General features: G+C 35.2%; 2 protein-coding genes across 3 annotated transcripts; one reads left to right on the forward strand and one right to left on the reverse strand.

Annotated features, from left to right (window-relative positions):
* Positions 1 to 766: 766 nt before the first annotated feature.
* On the forward strand, positions 767 to 4,674 carry BBS9 (Bardet-Biedl syndrome 9). The gene is made up of 11 exons (XM_089699079.1): positions 767 to 1,023; positions 1,394 to 1,482; positions 1,576 to 1,840; positions 1,941 to 2,052; positions 2,268 to 2,409; positions 2,493 to 2,801; positions 2,878 to 3,348; positions 3,484 to 3,773; positions 3,850 to 4,025; positions 4,204 to 4,333; positions 4,420 to 4,674. The coding sequence occupies exons 1-11, from the start codon at positions 767 to 769 to the stop codon at positions 4,672 to 4,674; spliced, it is 2,496 nt and encodes an 831-aa protein (XP_089555205.1).
* On the reverse strand, positions 4,649 to 18,146 carry LOC149485791 (obg-like ATPase 1). Of its 2 annotated transcripts, none has more exons than XM_089699078.1 (11): positions 18,126 to 18,146; positions 17,651 to 17,836; positions 10,982 to 11,038; positions 7,391 to 7,518; positions 7,044 to 7,219; positions 6,842 to 6,919; positions 6,581 to 6,678; positions 5,930 to 6,070; positions 5,571 to 5,667; positions 5,310 to 5,457; positions 4,649 to 5,191 (listed from the first exon to the last, which is right to left on the reverse strand). In XM_089699078.1, the coding sequence occupies exons 2-11, from the start codon at positions 17,833 to 17,835 to the stop codon at positions 5,106 to 5,108; spliced, it is 1,194 nt and encodes a 397-aa protein (XP_089555204.1). In that variant the 5' UTR covers position 17,836; positions 18,126 to 18,146; the 3' UTR covers positions 4,649 to 5,105. The 2 variants fall into 2 exon arrangements, with proteins under 2 accessions (XP_089555204.1, XP_089555203.1); XM_089699077.1 differs by having other exon boundaries at positions 10,982 to 11,042; positions 17,655 to 17,836; positions 18,126 to 18,145.
* Between the last annotated feature and the right edge of the window lie 929 nt (positions 18,147 to 19,075).

Consider the following 19,075-nt stretch of genomic DNA (forward strand, 5'->3'; position numbering starts at 1 on the left):
AGCGCGGGGACCGAATCGAGAAATTGCGTAACGAAATAACCTCACGCTCCCCTCTCCGACAAGCTTGGAGGTGTGGCTTGAAAGCATGCTATGCAATAGCTTTACCGCGGCAGTCCCCGAGTGCCACACGTCTTTTTTTATTTTTATATACTACTGTAATTTCATCTTAGCTTAAGTATTTATACCAAGAAGCTTATATCTAATACACTGGAGATTTCAGTATGAACATTCTTGTAACAAGAAAATATGACGTTGAATGACGCGGGACGCCTGTATGTTTTTTTATCCCTTTCACACTTAGGTAGTTAGTTAGGTGTGAAAGGGGTAAAAATCATACAGGCGTCATTGAAGGTCATATTTTCTTGCAAGTTAATGTTCATACTAAAATCTCCAGTGTATTAGATTTATAAGCTTCTTGATTTATACCTACACATTGATTTGAAAAAAATTAAGGCACAAAGGGAATGGTCGACAGGTGCCACGGTACGTTAAAAGACGCAGGTTCGAATCCCAACTCATGATTAATGTTTTTTTTTTTTTATAAACATAAAGCTAAGTATAAAGCATATAATAAACTAATTTATTAAGTACATATACTATCAACTCTAAAGTGTGACTTTTACCATATTATTACAAATTATTTTAGTCCTAACTCCTAGCGGTATGCCCCGCCGCTGGGTTGGCATGGCTACAATAATTACAAAACATTTACGACTCAAAATACAATCTATTCCTAATACCCATCTAAAATACTCAAGAGTAGGCGATGTCTATATTTAAAGTAAAGCATTTGTGGTCTAATGAGAGATTACAAAGCGAAAACTATGACGGAGGTATTCAAAATAGCTGCTGCATTAAAGTGGATAAATTTAACTCGCACAGTGATAGCGATTGCATTGTTGTTGGCGAAGGATCTCAATTAAAAATTTATAAACCAAATACTGAATCATCTCAGTCACACGTTATTTTAGAATCTCAACAAAACGACGTGATATTACAAGTAGAGACTGGGAAATTTGTTTTGTAAGTATAGGAATCGTAATAAAAATATGAAATTCGATTATCAAAAATTTATTTATCCTGTTAGGCCTCATCTCTGACCGGGTGGTTCCAACTTCCGGGTCCGTGCAAAATCATATCCGGGCTCCGGCGGTGACAAAAATTAAATATAATTTAATATTGTTTTACACCCAAGCACGTAAATTATTATTATAAGAACACAAGAATAAAATAGTTAACTATAAACAGTCTAAATTTATTTTAGCGTTATAGAACTACATAAGCATAAGAATTCTTATACCTACCGAAAAAGTACTATTTTTCGATATGGGTACAATTTCTGTTTTTTGTGTTTACCTACATATCTAGCTGATGCAAATTTATCAATTTGCAGTGACTCAAGTGATCGACAGATATTAGTGTTACACCCACAAAGTTACTCGATATACTTTTTGGAAAAAAGAGAAGGTCATGTAGAAGCAGGTACGATAAAAATGTAGTTACCAAAACAGCTATTAAGCTATAAACAATAAGAAATGTAAAAACTATTTTCATTTTAACAATATATTTTTTCAGGAGATCAAAATTATTTGAAAAACTCTATCAAACATACTTTTACTAGAAAAGCGTATAGCGTAATTGTTGGCCCCTTTGGAAATACTAAAAGCAGAGATCTCATTTGTGTACAAGCGTTGGACGGTACTTTAAGCTTCTTCGATCAAGATGCGTTTTTATTCCTTTGTATATTTGAAGATATTATTATCCCGGGTCCAGTTAGCTACGTCAGTAGTACTGACTTTTTCATTATTTGTAAATCCACATGGGTGCTTGAGGTATACAGGTAAATATACATAACATTTTCATAATTTTCCAAATTCAAGACTCGAGTATTGTTCCAATTGCTTAATTCTTTATTATGTAATTAATGTACCTAATTACAGTTACCAACAGCTAGGAGAATTCAGTGAGTTGAGTACCCGCACACACAAGAAAAATATTCCCCAATGGTCGTATAGCCCAGGTGAAGAAATATCGTCTCTTCAAGTCATTAGGGTGCATTTCTTTTTCATTCATTATAATATAGTTAATTGTTAGGGTTGTTATCATACCAGTCTATGAACTTATTATTCACTAGCGACGCCCGTGACTTAAAATCAGTTCAGATATTTGTAGATTACAAACAGACAATTTAAAAAAGTTATTATTATAATAATTACTTCCTTCATGCCTAGGTACTGTGCACGTTGCAATAAATTTTCTATTTACAGACGAGCAGTAATTTTTCCAGCATCATTGCGTTGGGAGAGAGATACCTCTATTGCTTCCAAGACAATGGTTTGATGAAGTATATGATCCGATTCGATTTTATGCCTGTTTGTTTTCATGCGTATCTTATCGGTTGGTACTATGGTATGTATACCACGCTTTAACTAAAATAAGTTATTATAAGCTATTGCATGATAGTCATATTTTTATATTTTTGTTTGTTTTAGAACCTAATTCTCGGCTTCTCGTTATGGTCGCTTCAGAAGATTCTAAATTGTATATTTATGAAGAAACAACTCTTTTATGGTCCTGTGATTTGATGCATAAGACTATTTCGCTGTCGCGTTGTTTCATTAAGAATTTATCTGGTGGTTTGGTAACCCTATCTAGGAATGGAATTGTCCATGTCAGTTATTTAGGAACAGAGCCAGATTTAAACTCCACTGTTGCGCCAATGAACATGACTATTGAATCAGAAGATATTCAATCAGACTTACAGGATATAGAAGAAGAACTGGATAAAATTTTAGAGAATGGTTAGCAATAGATAATATAACCTCATTCTTGCTAAATTAAGTGAAATTTTAGTGATACTTATATATCTTTTTTCAGACGATGTAAACAATTTTCCAATTGAAGAAATTATTAATATTAGAACAGAAGTTGGAAATGCGTCAAAATCTTACGTGGACAGTAACTATTCCGAAATAAATATCATAAATTGTCCTCTCGTTACAACTCTTACGTGCGAGGATCCTAAACAAATTCAAAGCATTCAGATAACTTATGCATGTAGCCAACCATTTTCTGTTGCCGATAACACGATATATTTAGAAGATATAAACGGTACAGAGATAATAGAAACTCGTATATTACTCTCCAATGACGTGGATATTTCTAACGCAACTATAAAAATGCTCTTCACTATAATAGATTGTTCTGGAAAAATAATAGTTCTGTCAAGAAACGTTCTTGTGCCAATTAACGTTTACGCTGGTGTAGTAAATATTGATAAGGACAATCAATGTAAATTATATTTTAGTACGAATCAAACAAATTTAAGCCTAGAAACAATATTTAAAGGTAAGTTTAGAAGTCTTACTTTAGGTACTAACAAAAGTTATGTCTACTTATCTTTATAGTTTATGATACTATTGCACTGCGCTTGCATTCAAAGCCGACATACTCAAGTTAGCATCCAAAAATTTATTTTTTCAGATTTTTCAGTCCCTTCAGATACTTTAACTTTTTCCTACAAAAATATAAGTAAATCCGTAACTATTAAATATATGGTTGATCACTACATAATAGAAGCTGATGACCATACGGAGATATTCCCAGTATTACAGTACTTTGTTGAAAAGATAAAGGAAAATGAGTTAAACATGAATAGCGATTTTACGGTTATTTTTAAAACAAGCCCAGAATTGATAAAGAACATGACTCATAAATTTCTCAAATGTATCGAAGTCCATGCGAAAGAACGTATTGTTTTGAAAAATTTGGAGGTACGTATTCATAGACCTATAATTGGTTTTAAAAAACTTCATTATAAATAAATAATTAAATAAATATTATTTTTAGAGTGAACTTAACGTCCTTCAAGGTCAATTTACTTTGATTCAAAAAAAGTTACTTGTCCAATATGGTTCACTCCCACCCGGTAACTGTGATTCGCTGGAATTCCTTATGAGAGATACACACAAATCCATTGTTTTGATTGCGAAACGCATGATGGAAAGCAAGGCAAAAGTTACTCGGTAGGTAAACTATATACAAAAGATTTAATGAAACCGATTAATAAAAATCTGTACGCAGTTTTATACCATAGTCCGTACCTTCTTGAAAATAGAATAGAATATTTTTTATGTATTATTATAAATTATCCGAAACGTTATTTTTTATGTTTACTGCCCATAAATTTAAAACATATTTCAGCGCAGCATGTGAACTTAGCTCCGTGGGCAATCTGACACTTTATATTATGAAGTGTTCGAATCCTGATGATTCTAATATTAAAATACTCGAAGAAACATTATCTTTTGAAACATTTCATGAAGATATTCAAGTGAGTGAGTCATAACTAATATATCTTCCATATTGTTTAAGTTTTTTTCTATAAATGACTGTAGTTTAACATTAACTTGTTTCCAGGAATGGGAAGAAGCAGTTACTCAAGCGTCATCTTATATTTTCAACAACGTTCTCAAAAAATCGGATAAAGATAAGGAAAAGTTGACACCCGTTACCGATCAAGATATTCTTTCACATGTCAACTTGAAAAGATTTATCAAACAGACGCGAATGATATTGGAAAATATATTTTTAGAAGTTTTCGATCAATCTGAAAAAAATGAGAGGGGTAAAGAAAAAGTGACACGAATTGAAGAGTTTGTTGAAGTGATATAATTGGAAACCCTCGGACATTACAAAACTATCATCATCACTTAAATTCATAACAACAATAGAATAACATGTTTAGATTAAAATATATTAGAAAGTAGAGTAAGCGAGCGATTACAGACGAGCATTCAATTAACGTAGGTACGTAATTAAGAAAAGTATTAAAACATGTGTTTTATAAGCTCAATTATGCCAGTGCATTATGCTATCTCGCTCGCGTATAGACACTCGATAAGTTAGAGCGGAACGGAGATACTTAAAAAAATAATCGCTATAAAATTCTTAGTTTATCTTAAATATCAATAACGAAGCGTTATGAACACGGCACAGTATAAATTATTCGTACAAATGATTGTCCTTCAAGCGACATGTAGTAACGTGTATAGAACGAGGTTGAAGTACAGCAAGTGTACGAGCAACAACGTAACTTTGTCACGTCATTTCTTCTTAGCGTCCTTGAGTCCGGCGCCCGCGTTGAACTTGAAGAATATAATATCACCGTCTTCGACCACGTAGTTACGACCTGAAAGACGTGTTAAATAAAAATTGAGAATATAAATTAAACATCTGCACTAAATGAAATTTAGTTTAATTTTACATTTTTATTATTTTTTTTCGAAAAATCTAATATTTTTTCATACCTTGTTGACGGTATTTGCCGGCTGACTTGCAAGCAGCTTCCGAGCCTTCTTCCTTGAAATCTTTGAAATGCATTACTTCAGCCATAATGAAGCCTTTTTCAAAGTCGGTGTGAATTCTGCCAGCGGCTTGGGGCGCTTTTGTACCTTTCTAAAAAGGAAAAACATTTTTTTAAGATTGCTAGTTTTATGTAAAAAATTATAAAATTAAAACGTGGACGAATATTGATATATGTTTTTATTTTTTTTTAACTTAGTATATACCTGAATGGTCCACGCTTTGACTTCATCAGCACCAGCCGTAAAGAAGTATTCTAACTGCAGGGCCTTGTATCCTTGCACGATGATCTTATCTAGGGCACTAAAATAATACAATCATTAACAGTAATGTTTCAAAAGTAAAATAAAATGAAAAACTCAAATAAATTGTCCTACTGAAAAAATATATTAGGACTGCTTGATTTTCCCTATATTTCTAGAAAGTAGGTAACTGATGTGCTAAATATGTAGTGGGCAGTGGCTGTTAACTGTTTTTACGTGAAAGAGTCACTAAAATAAATGTTACATATTCCTTTCACGTTTTAAATATTGAAAAGATGAATATATACAATCGTATCACGTACCTAGCGATGCCATGTTCCTTCAAGAAGGCCTGCTTCTCCTCAGCGTCCATATCCAGTAATTTGGTCTCCAAAACTCCGGAGAAAGGTATCAATGGTGCACCCGGGTCGTTCTTGTCGATCCATTCCTTTAGTTTTGGTAACCTAGAAAAAAAAAACAATAATTCTCAAAATATGTCCCCTGGTCTAATTTTAATGGTCTAAATTTTATTATATTTCCTTAATGATACAAAAATACCCTACGCTAACAAAAATATTGCAGGAATAATAATTAATTATTAAGGCCTACTGTTCACGTAATACGCACATCTTGCGCATACTTTGCAAGGCGAATGTTTGCTTACTTAGAATTTAGAAACAAACAAAACTGTCCACTGAGCGGCATGAGCGGCAACGTCGAGACACCCGCTCGTCACGCAAAGCAACAACGTCACGTCACCCAGTCATAGTGCGGAGCGACAACGTCGCGTCAGCCGCTCATGGTGCAGTGCGGCAACGTCGCATCACACATTCGTATGAGGTGCGGCAACATCGTGTCTGCCGCTCGTCATGCAGAGCGGCAACGTCGCATCGACCGCTCGTCATGCCTTTGTCGTGTAGCACGAACATGTCAGACGATAGTTGAAAGAAAAATGACATTTTCTATCGACTTACCATTTGTTCTTCTTTCGAATATAATCCTTTTCTGACAAGTTGACAAGGTACAAAGCAGGCTTAGATGTAAGAAATAGGTACTTATTTAAAACTTCTATCTGAAATGAAAAATAATTTTTAGCAAATTTTTACAAAAGAAATCTAGTTTACATTTAAATTGCTCCGAATTTAATAAATGTTTAGCGAAGAGAATACTTATGACTTGAAATTTAATGTACATCTATTTAAAAAAAAAAAGCTAATATAAATATAGCTACTCACTTCGGCCGCACTCCAGTCACCAAAACGAATGTGTTTTTTCTCATCAATCAACACACTCTTGATCTTCATCAATGCATCCTAGAAGGGAATTTCATTAAATTTATGAGGATACTCTCCAAAAACATTTAAAACTGCAATGCGAAAAGGTTAAAAATAAACTACATATTTGTAATTTGTTTAAGAATCATAATATACAACTTACATATTCAGGCTTAAGTTTCTTATCATTACCGCGGTTAACCACCCTGTCAAGTTTATCAATATTCTGCAGCAATTGCTCTTCGTCTTTTAGTCTCAATTCTTCGCCAATGGTCTCCAAATCTCTGATTGGATTGACGTCACCGTCGACATGGATTACGTCTTCGTCGTCAAATGCACCTGAAAATAATTTTAACTGTATTTTATTAATCTTTCTTACGATAAAGTGATACTAAAACTAGTGAAACTGTTGCCTATAGTTATTAGAATGTTGTAAATTCGTATAAATTCATCTGAAAGTATTAAGTTTCGTTTATGTTTCTACCCGCAAAAGAATATATTATAACTTACGGCATAGGTTGAAGATGGCATCACACGCTTTTATATGCGACAAGAAAGCATTTCCAAGACCTTGGCCTTCCGCAGCTCCTCGTACCAAACCGGCGATATCAACTACATTCAAAAATGCAGGAACTTTGCTAAAAACAACATATAATTGTATAAAATAATAAAAGAAACAATCTTCTTCTTTGTCGATTCACTCTTGGCAGAGCGGTCGTGGTCACGTTGAGACGTCCACATCGGTGGTAGAGGCGGACACAGCTTTCCGCACGATCTCCCGCCATCTCTTCCTGTTACTAGACTGTCTGGCGCAGTCTGATACGCGAATTCCTACAGCAGATTTCACTTGGTCGGTCCAGCGCATTGGTGACCTGCCGCGCGATCTGGTTCCTTCCACCTTTCCTTGTACTACTAGCCGCTCTATGGAGTTGTTATCTCGCCTAGACACGTGTCCAAAGTACTGCAGTATGCGTGACTGTACTACGGTCGATAAACGCTGTTTGATGCCGAGCTCTTGGAGTATGGACTCGTTGGTGCGAAACTCTGTCCACGATATCCCCAGCATCTTCCTCCAGCACCACATTTCTAGAGCATTTATCTTCCCTTTTTCCAACTCGCGCACTGTCCACGTTTCTGCCGCGTAAAGAAAAATGGGGAATACGAGTGTTTGTACGAGCTTGACTTTTGTGGCTTTGGTAATGTTACGATCCCTCCACACTCTTCTCAACTTTTCCATCGCAGTTCTGGTTATGGCCATACGTCTTTTTACTTCGTCTACGCAGCCGCCGTTGTTTGAGATCAAAGCACCAAGGTATACATAGGTCGGAACCACGTTGCAGTTCGCAATCTGTGTCACTTCGGGCGAATTGTCGTTGGCGCGGTCCACAATCATAATTTTGGTCTTAGAACGGTTTATCTTTAACCCAAACGTAAGGCATACGCGCTCCATTTTGAGAAGCAATTCCTTCATACGGTCTGCGTTACTTGAAAACAAGGTGGTGTCATCTGCGTACCGCAAGTTTGCAATTTTGTGTCCACCAATCACAACACCATCGTCCCAGTCCTCGAGAGTGATTCGCATTACAAGTTCGGTGTAGACGTTAAAAAGCAAAGGTGATATTATGCATCCCTGTCGCACGCCCGCACTTGGATGGAAGCTATCTGAGAGGAGGTCATCTGTCCGCACTGAAGCTGTGCCCCCTTCGTAGAGCTGCCTGAGCAGGTGCACAAGGTGTTGTGGTGTGCCCATGTCCAGTAATGTTTTCCACAACGTTGGCCATAGCACCGAGTCAAACGCTTTGGAGAAATCCACAAAGCATATATATGTAGGCTTGTTGAATTCTCGAGCTTTCTCAATGATCTGACGAACGATGAGAATTTGTTCACGGGTTCCTTTTCCTTTCACAAAACCGGCTTGTTCAGGCGCAATTTCTCTGGACAAATAAGCTTTTAAGCGTTCGTTGATGATGTGTAGCATAATTTTGCTGGCATGTGTAATTAAAGCTATAAGTCGAAAATTGCTACACTTCTTAGTGGAACCTTTTTTATGAAGAGGAGTGAAAACTGTATGAGCCCATTCAGATGGCCATTTGCCTGTGAGCCATATTTTGTTGCAGATGATGTGGAAGATATGAATGCCCCACTCTCCTAATGCCCTAATTGTTTCAATAGGGATCTCATCTTTTCCTGTGGCTTTCCCATTCTTAAGATGTTGAATAGCGGCTCTCACTTCTGACTCAAGAATATCCGGCTCCAGCATATCACTCGTAGGCTCTGTAGATGTAAAATTTTGCGACTGAGGGTCTTCAAACAAGGACTGACAATAATTTCTCCAAACTTCCGATATTTTTTCCAGTTCAGTGACAACTTGGCCATTCTGATCTTCAATGGCCCAGGTTTTTGACGGCAGCGTTTTAGTGATGAGACGAATCTTGTGATGCAAATCCCTTGACTCATATCTATCTGCATGAGCTTCAACTTCCTTACACATATTGCGTAGGTAGGCATTATGATCTTGTCTGCATTGACGTTGTATTCGTGCCGAGATCTTATTGAGTTCCTTTACATCGGCTCCCGCTGCTTTCATATTCCGGCGTTCTTCGACGAGTTTGAAGGTGTCGTCAGTCATCCAGTGCTGTCTTTTGTGTGTTGTGGTTGGTTGTGCAGTTTCCGCCACGGCTGTAGTGATGAGTGTCTTCGCTCGATCCCAAAGTGAATCGGGTGCTTCGTTAGTCAGATCTGCTTCCGACCACTGTGACCAGTTCTGTTCGACAATCGAACGAAATTTCTGACCATCTTTCACCTCTAGCTTCCTCGGCTTTTTGATGTATCGGGCTGCTGTCAGTTTGAGCTTTATTTTTGAGATCAAAAGCTGGTGATCAGACCCGCAGTCAGCTCCAGGTAACGTATGGGCATTTGTTACACATGATCTCCATCGCGAACGAGTCATTATGTAATCTATTTGGTTGCGAGTCTTTCCATCGGGTGATACCCAAGTATACAGCCTTCGAGGGTGGTGTTGAAAGAGGCTATTAACAATCAGCAGGTCGTTTTCTGAAGCAAATTGCAGTAAGCGTTCGCCTCGTTCGTTTCGCTTCCCGAGTCCAAATCTCCCCGCGCATTTGCCTAGCTGATGAGCGTTTTCCCCGATCTTGGCGTTCAAATCTCCTAGGATGACTAATAGCTCTCTGTTGGGTACCTTCGCTATTGTACATTCTAGTTCAGAGTAGAATTTCTCTATTACGTCGTCACTTGCGGTGGAGGTTGGGGCATAAACTTGGACAATGTTAAGATTCATCGGTGAGGCTTTTATCTTAATGCTGATAATCCGATCGCTTACTGGCTCGTATCCCATCACGCAATTTTTCCGGTGAACAGGTAGTAAAAATGCTACACCGTTGCTGCTGCTAATGTCGTTGCCAGAGAAGTAAACGACGTGGTGGTCTGTTAATAAGTGTCCGCTGCCTTTCCAGTGTGTTTCGCTTATACCACAGATGTTTATACCGGCTCTTACCACTTCTCGTTCCAGTATGGTGAGTTTTCCTACTTGATTTAAACCACGCACATTCCAAGTTCCTATCGTCTGGAGGCGTCGTAGCTTGATAGAGTTTCCAGTAGCAGAATTTCCATGGGGGGCCTGGTCTCCTACCCCGCCATGGCCGGTAGCCAACTTCACACCGCGCGCCCCGGACGCAGCGCAGCGCCGGTCGCTAATCGGTTCGCAGGGCGATCGTGTCTCATTTATTTGTGCTCTCATGTGACTTTCTTGGGAATGTAGTCGCAGTGGTTTCCCCTTGCCTTCTGCGCCAGACATTTTAGAGATTATTTAAATCTCAAGGCCGCTGGGGCCTCTTCTTCTCGGTCGCCCAAGAAGGTGAGTGGTTATCCCGCCACAGCACGGTCGCCAGAGCCTCGTTCGTTATCTAGCAGGGAGCACCACGACTCCTCTGGTTGTCGCCGCTTTCTATCTATCAGCGCGTGCAGGTGAGGTTGACATTAGGGCCGGTGTAATGATGTTAGTAACCGTTCTCCCCTTACTCCCCAAAGAAACAATACAGTTAAGAATTTAATAAAAAAAAGTTAACGACTTAAAAATCTTACCTGGCTGGTTTGTGGTACTGGCAGAGATAATCATATCTCTCATCGGGAACTGGTACCCTACGTGCCTAAAACAAACAACAATAGTTAGAATAATTAATTACATTAGGATACAACAATTAATTACATTAGAATAGATTACAATTGTGATTACCAGGAATATTCAAATGATAAGGTTTTCCAAAACTCTGTTCAATTTATCTTAAACTGAAAATACAAATCCGGTCAAATACAGTTTAGGCAAACTTGAAAAACCATCAAGGCCGCTGGGCGGAAATAGTTTTTAAATAAAACAAATATAAACTTAAATAAATTTATTAAAATTTAAAGAAACTAAGTTACATGACTTCATATTTACTACTACTGGTCATCGATAATGTGCTCGGTTTTTCAACAGTACCAGAGTCAGTTTCCTTTATAGAATTATATCTCGTACAACATTTAGGATATTCTGCGAACGGATTATCTGTTGAACGCAAACTTAAACCTATATTAATAGCTAGTTTGCATCTCGCTTCGAAAATATTAAACGCCTTTGAGTATAAATTTATTTTATACGGATCAGAACGATGGTTATGCGTTTTTAAATATAATGCTATAAAAATTGCACCAGAGACTCCAACATCAAGCCCTAAATATTTAGGCCTAACTACATTTACTGCGCAACAAGCTTCTGTAATCAAATTTCCCATCGTTTGTTCTAAATAACCTAGATTTGGCAATTTGTTTAAAGATAATTCTGGAAAGCCCTTGGCTTCTTTGAAGACACGTATATCGAAGTACATATGGGGGCGAGCCATAAAATTATCCATGCACTTGGACTGACAAAATAGATAATATCGACCCTTATAAAGTACAGCAAACTTATTAGAACCTTTTTTAATTATTTGCGATGGAAGATTTTCTGCGTACGTAACAATACATATTCCGTTTTCATAAACAAGCGAAGTATTAACAGATTTAACAACAGCAGGTATTTCAGGTATAGTTATTTTCTTTTCCGAGGACACAATGCTAGGAAGCTTACGTAAATTTTTCATGTGAACATCACAAACCCAAAAGAAGCGTTCATTGTAATAAACAACTCCCCTTTTATTAACAGGGTGATCACTATGACGAAAAACGTTCATAACGAAACACATTGGACAAAAATTTTCAAATTTAGACATTTTTGATTTAAACACTTCATTCGATATACACATAACATCGGCTAACACAATTTTAGATTTATAATTTGACAAATAGTAATGATATTTAGGAGTAAGTTTATCAATGAGATAGCAAGCACTTTGAAAACATTTCCATTTGGAAGTATCACCCGATATTTCATATATATTTTGGATATCATCTGCAATCCATTGACGCAATGTTAAGCAGTTCTTCTGCCATTGCTTAAATCTGTATTCTATAAAGAGTTTTGGATAAGGTGGTTTTACTTTCAAAATATCTAAATAGACTTCCTTCTGTGATCGCTCTAAAACATTTTCTAACCTTGTTTTTAAATCAAAAATAATTAAGGGATAAAGTCCTTCTTTTAATAATTCTGACGCCTCAAAAGGCGTTTCTGGAAAACCATCGAAAACATATCCATGTGTCATTACGCGGTGATCAAATGTTGCTGCTTTAATTGTTTTCGTTATGAATTCAGTGTCGATACACTGCCCCTGTTTAGGATTTGATGTTATTTTACAGCCTAATTCTGTTAATTTCATATTTTCTAAAACATTTCGTAAAGCCATTCCTTTTGATAAACACAGTAGTCCAAAACGTTTAGCAAGTTTCGCAGATAACGTAGATTTTCCTGATTTAGGTGGTCCAATTACTCCAATGCGCAGGGGATATTCAACATAAGCTTCTATTTTATTACTTGTGATGTACTTTAACGGGCTTATTCTAAACTTTTTAACATTCTCCTCTGATGATACAAAATAAATGTAAGCACGATGTATGATTGGAAACACTTTTCCTCTACGTTTACTGATGCTATAGGGATTAAACAGAGCTAAAGGATTCTCATAAATATGCACAGGACACATTCGATAAAATTTGCTGAAAAAGAAAAATCCTTCTAAAATTAACATTTCAGCTAGGTCACTATTTATTATAAATGTTTGTTCCAAAAATGATTCGTTTCTATTTCGTAAATATGATAGTTTAGACAAACAACTTCTGAAGACTTTGTCTTGAGATTTCAAGCCATTAATAGACACTACCTTTATTCTTTGTTCAATCAATATGTCTTTGAACGCTTGAATATTTTCATCAGATACTTCATAAATACCTTCGATTCTAGAATTAATTCTTTCCAAAACATCATCAGATTTCTCCCATTCATTGTGATCAACAGGTTCTGGATATTCTTGTACTAATTCATTATAAATACTAAACAAATTTGGATCAACATTTGAAGAACCAGAAGGATGTGCATCAAATATTGTACTCTGTACAGACAAGTTAGGCTGTGGCTCATCGCTTACACACGCAGAGTCTATAACTTCATCAACGATTAGTTTAACTACAGCTTTTTTTGTTATAAAATCAAACCACTCCTTACGCTCCGCTTGATAATTAAGTTGAGCTATATATTTTGCTTGTTTCAACTGAATTTTCCAAATTTTTAACATGTTAGGAGCTACTCTTTCTACGGCAATTTCTGAATTACATTCTAATTCTATGACTAAATCTGGAATACAAAAGCAGGAAATCATATCTTCAACATCATTTGGTAGTTTAGGAAAACCATCGAGTACTATTCCCGTTGATTTGAAAGGATCTTTAAACCACAGCTTTTTAATAATTTTATGAGTTAACAAAGATGGTAGGGCAACGCCACGTTCAAAATAATTAGATATTATTCTTTTCAATTCGTTTTCATTTGATAGTATTTCTAATACATAATTTTCATTTTCTTCATCCACCTGAATTTCAACATTTTCTTCCTCATTTAAATTATCCGTGAAACTATTTTCATACTGCCAACCAACCTTTTTAAAATGTTTTGGAACTAAAAAATTGTTTATATAGTCATCATAGTCTACATATAATAAACCTAATTCTTTAGCGAGTTTCTTTGAAACACTTGATTTGCCACTTCCGATGCTTCCTACAATACAGATTCTAATACAAGGAACTTTTTTAAAAGGTTTGCTATATGATTGATATTGTGTACAGTCTTTTTGAAATTTATCCAAGCAATCTTCTTTAGTAAACAAATAAACTCTGCTATCATACTTCACACTTATGTCCGGTTTTCCTTCCCACAGGACATTAAAATCATAGAAAGCTACTGGACAGTACACATTCGTTTCTGGGAATTTTCTATCATCATTATATGTTAACAAATCATGCATTGTCTCGTTTTCATTATCTGGGTCAGGAAAATCTTTATCCTCATCAACAGAACAAACATTACAATATCCTTTTCTTAATTTTAATAAGACTTCATCAATAATTTCTATATCAGATTTCCCTTCTAACTCAATGTCTATGTACATTTTCGACTGTTCGTCTAATTTTAATTTTACCCCTTCCCAGTTTTCTTTCAATTTTTCAAATCCATCACTGTAGGCAGCACTTACTTCAGCAAAATTAATATCTTTATCATTTTGTTCAATTTGAAATAAGTTTTGAACTATCTCATCACATATTGTCTTCATATCTAAATAGTTTGAATTTAAAGGACACCCGCTTAACAGTTTTGTTTTCACCAGTACATCAGTGCTCATGAGATAGCGTTCTTGATAATTTTTTATGCTTTTTTCTATGTGCATATAGTTTTGAATGAGTTCTTCATCCACTTCCCTATTTTCAATGAGGACAATTGTATAATCAGGCAACATATTAGCTTCAGATAAAAGGTCCCAATATTCCAATTCAGATGGAAATCCATCAATTATAAATTTACTATATTCATTAATGACATTGTTTGAAAGACTTTCCTCATCCATATTTTTTAAGATCTTAATTATTTCTGTCATTATTTCTTCCGGTTTTGTTTCAATCTCCTTTTGCAAATCGTTTGTTTTGATATAATCTGAAATAGCGTCAGTAACATCATCATCACCAAGAACGGGCGTTGATGGCTTTTCTATTTCTTGTTTTAGCATAGCAGGAGCATAATCCAAGAGATTTTGACCTTGTACAGCATTTTGACACATTTTTATATCATCTAAAAATGGCAAAAAGGATAGTTTACTTTTTAAGTTCTTATATCTTTTAGTTAAAATATCTTCATCATCTGAGACCTCATTGATTGCTTCTTCTCTTTTTAAAATTTCCTTATAAACATGAACATAAGAATTCAAGTTATTATGAGTCATATTAAACCACATATTTAGATCAGACACTCTTTCAAGTTCCATATTTTGCCATTTAGTGAATCTTGTATCTTCTATAATTGCACTTATTTCAGAAAATATAGTTTTGGCATAATTATTGTACTTTTTTTGTTGTTCATTTTGTAAAAATTCTACAAAAGAGATCACAGGCGCATCAAATAACCATGAAAGACACATTGACACCATTGTTTTACCAGAGCCTTTTGAACCTATTACAATAATCCTACATGTAGGTTCTAAGTAGTTCAACTTAAGAAATGGTCTTGGATTTCTACAAAATGCTATCATATTATTAAGACACGATAAAATATAAATATGTTTAAAAAATGATACAGCAAATCTTGGATGTCCTTGAACTGAATGTCTCGTTTTTAATTCTACAGGACATCTATTGTACCATGGTGAAGGATATCTATTAAAGTTGACATTCCCACTTCTTACAACATTAAGTTCTTCCACTGTTTTCCAAAATTCATCCATATCTTCGGATGGGTCTTCTAGATAAAGAGGTTCTGGCAATAAGATAGGTTTAATTGGTAAAAGAGCGAGTCGTTCTATAATAATATACATCATTTGATGTGTACTCATTCGACCATCTAATTTTATGAGTAACTTTGGATTATGATTCTTTATTTTTTCTACAATGAAATGCTGCACATGGTCTGTATAATTACATATTTGTCCCTTTATAATATCAGAAAAGTTAACAGGATGTTGGCAGTTATATTTAGGATTAAACACATGAGTGTCAAATGGTTTAGAGTAATCCTGCATAGTATATTTTGTAGGCCATCTAATTTCATTTTCAGGATGTGATGAAAATGGGTTATAATTATTGGAACTGTTTTGATAATTGAAAAATTTTCGACTTCTCTTGGAAATAACATCAGTATTAGAACATGTGATGTGAATAATAATATCAGGTTTGTAGTTGAAAACATCTTGAATTTGCTGAAGAACTGCAGCTCTCCTGGTAGTGAAGTAAGCTTTTTTGTGAGTTATAAGATCACTACAAATATCAAGTATGAATTTGGGCAGTTCAACATGTTGGTCTTCATTTTCTTCAGGTTCAATTTCCGGTTCTTGTTCTTCTTCTATCTCTTCCTCTTCTTCCATTCCTAAACCACTTGTTTTGGACGAACTTCTGGAACCTTTGGGTGCTTTTGACTTCTTTTTCTTTAAATTACATATCAATTCATAAAGAACTTCTTTAACAACTGAGATTGATTCTTCTCCATATAGCGTGTCGAAAAATGATTGTACGTTTCTATTTGAAGATACTAAAGGAAAACCTGATATAACAAAACCCCTATGTTTTATAGCTGGTGATTCCATTTTTTCCTTCATAATTGCTAATATGGTGTCAGTTTGGCAAACTTTATTGTGTCTCATATTGAAGTCTATGCATTGTCCAGTTGCACTTTGTTGATCGATTTCATCAATCAATACATTCTTAGGACAAATGTGAATACAATTGAGCTTTTTGGATAGAGCTTCTCCTAATGTATATGCACCAGTACCAGGTTTACCAAGTATTATATATGATGTTGGTTTTGTTTTCAAGTAGGCTTCTTGAGCATCCATATCAGTCCAGGCATTATAAAATTGGAGATTGTCTGGAATAGGTATATCTGTATTATTGATTCCAAGAACAGTTGCTGCTAGAGGACGAGCACAACATTTGCAATCTGTTTTTTCTTGTTTGTTTAATATGTTAGCGAAATCACCTCTGTAAGATAAAGCTTTACAAATATTTACATTGTTAACACAATATTTATCAGTGATATCCAAATTTGGTAAATATTTTTCAAATTGAAACATTTTAACATTTAAAATAAATGTCAGAATTTGACATGTCACAAAATGTTATTTTTTGGTAATAACTTGTAATTCCAAAATTGAATGTAATTTACTTATCCAATAAGCTATATTTAAGGCATAGGCTACACTACTGCAAAACGGAAATGGCACAGTGGAAATTGACTGCATAATTTTATTTAAATCAATAGAAACAGTCATTTTTTTACGGAAATGAATTTAAAACTAGTTGTTGAACTTGTTGAAAAATTAGTTGTTTACAGACTGACGGAAATTTTACAGGTTGACCGCAAAACATAATGCAACCTTAGTATAGATAACATAAGAATGTAATTTGTTGCTAGCTTATAAATTTTAGAAACACCCTTTTTATTTGTTTAACAATAACACAATAGGTAGATAAGAAGAGATATAAACACTAAAGACACACACATATAATAGAACTCATTTGATTTCAGTTATAAAAATAACTCCCTATGTAATCTAAGAAGAATAGTAAAAAATTATACTAGGATACTTATTTTCATTGGGATCAATGGTGCAGAAAGGAAAATTTTCAGCTGCTGCTTGGCTCTTGGTTAAAACATTGAAGAACGTTGATTTTCCGACATTTGGTACACCTACGATTCCGACTTTCAAATTTGTTCCAACGCGACCGATAAGTGGCTTTTTTTCTGGCTCTTCAACCTTTTTAGGAGGCATTCTAAAACAAGACATAAATGATTAAAACATTTCATATAGGTAACTGTTATTTTAAAAATAATTTAGGAATATTACATATCTTTAAATACATGAAATCTGGGACTACAAATCCATTTTTAGGCGGCAAAACCATTTATTATTATAACCTTTATGCACTTTTTCTAAACATTGTCAATAATCACTATAAAGTTCGAGTAATTTTTATAGTGTAGAAATATTCGTAACATTATTAGATTTATCTATTTTCATTCAATTAAAGAGCTGTAATACCTACTTGAAACATTAAATACCTCAATGTGGTTTCAGGAAAGAAATTGTAAATTGCAAAAGCCGGATTTTGACAGTGACAACTGAGATTAGACATCTAGTCGTCATGAATCACGATAATTATGCTGCATGTACACAATTCACTGAACCACTGTGCTGAACCATTTACGGCGTTACGGCATTTCATTCCGCATATTATTATCTATGCGAGCACAATATTAAATATCACCAGAACGAATACGTAGACTGAACGTAAATATTAATTATTAAAAGATGTAAGGGACGTTTTCAGAATACAGTAAAAGTTCTTTATTCGCGGCCAATAGGTTCCGTAAATGTGCCGCGAATAGAGAAACCGTGAATATGGAATGGTAATTTGTATGGGGTTATAGGGGATACGTTCCTAGGTGACGAAATAAGGAAGCAAATACATAAAGAAATCAGTTTTATTGAAATTTTTGACCGTACATATTTATTAATTACCATTTAATTAGGTATTATCTTCAGGTTTAGGTAATGACTAAGCACTTTTTACTCGTTTTTTAGTCGACATTATAAATTCGTAGTTGTAGTTCAGGCGTTTTCTAAGGATAACAATTGATTTTTATTTAGGTAAATACCTACATGTATGTACCGATGTACCGATTCGATCCGCGAATAAAGAATTTTGGGCCGCGAATATAGAAATTAGGTCGCATTTTTTCCACCCGCGAATAGTGAAACCGCGAATGAAGGAAGCGCGAATAAGGAACTTTGACTGTATTTTACAAATCATAGTAAGTATGTGAGGGTGACAGATATTATGTACTAGCTGCGTTCCACGGTTTCACCCGCGTAACTCCGCTCTTGTTGGTCTTAGCGTGATGATTTAAAGCGTATAGCCTTCCTCGATAAATGGACTACCTAACACCGAAAGAATTTTTCAAATCGGACCATTAGTTCCTGAGATTAGCGCGTTCAAACAAACTCTTCA

Source organism: Colias philodice, chromosome 9 (assembly GCF_061535455.1).
Source record: "Colias philodice isolate Cphi_HAF_F1 chromosome 9, ilColPhil1 Martin Lab GWU primary, whole genome shotgun sequence".
NCBI lineage: Eukaryota > Metazoa > Arthropoda > Insecta > Lepidoptera > Pieridae > Colias > Colias philodice.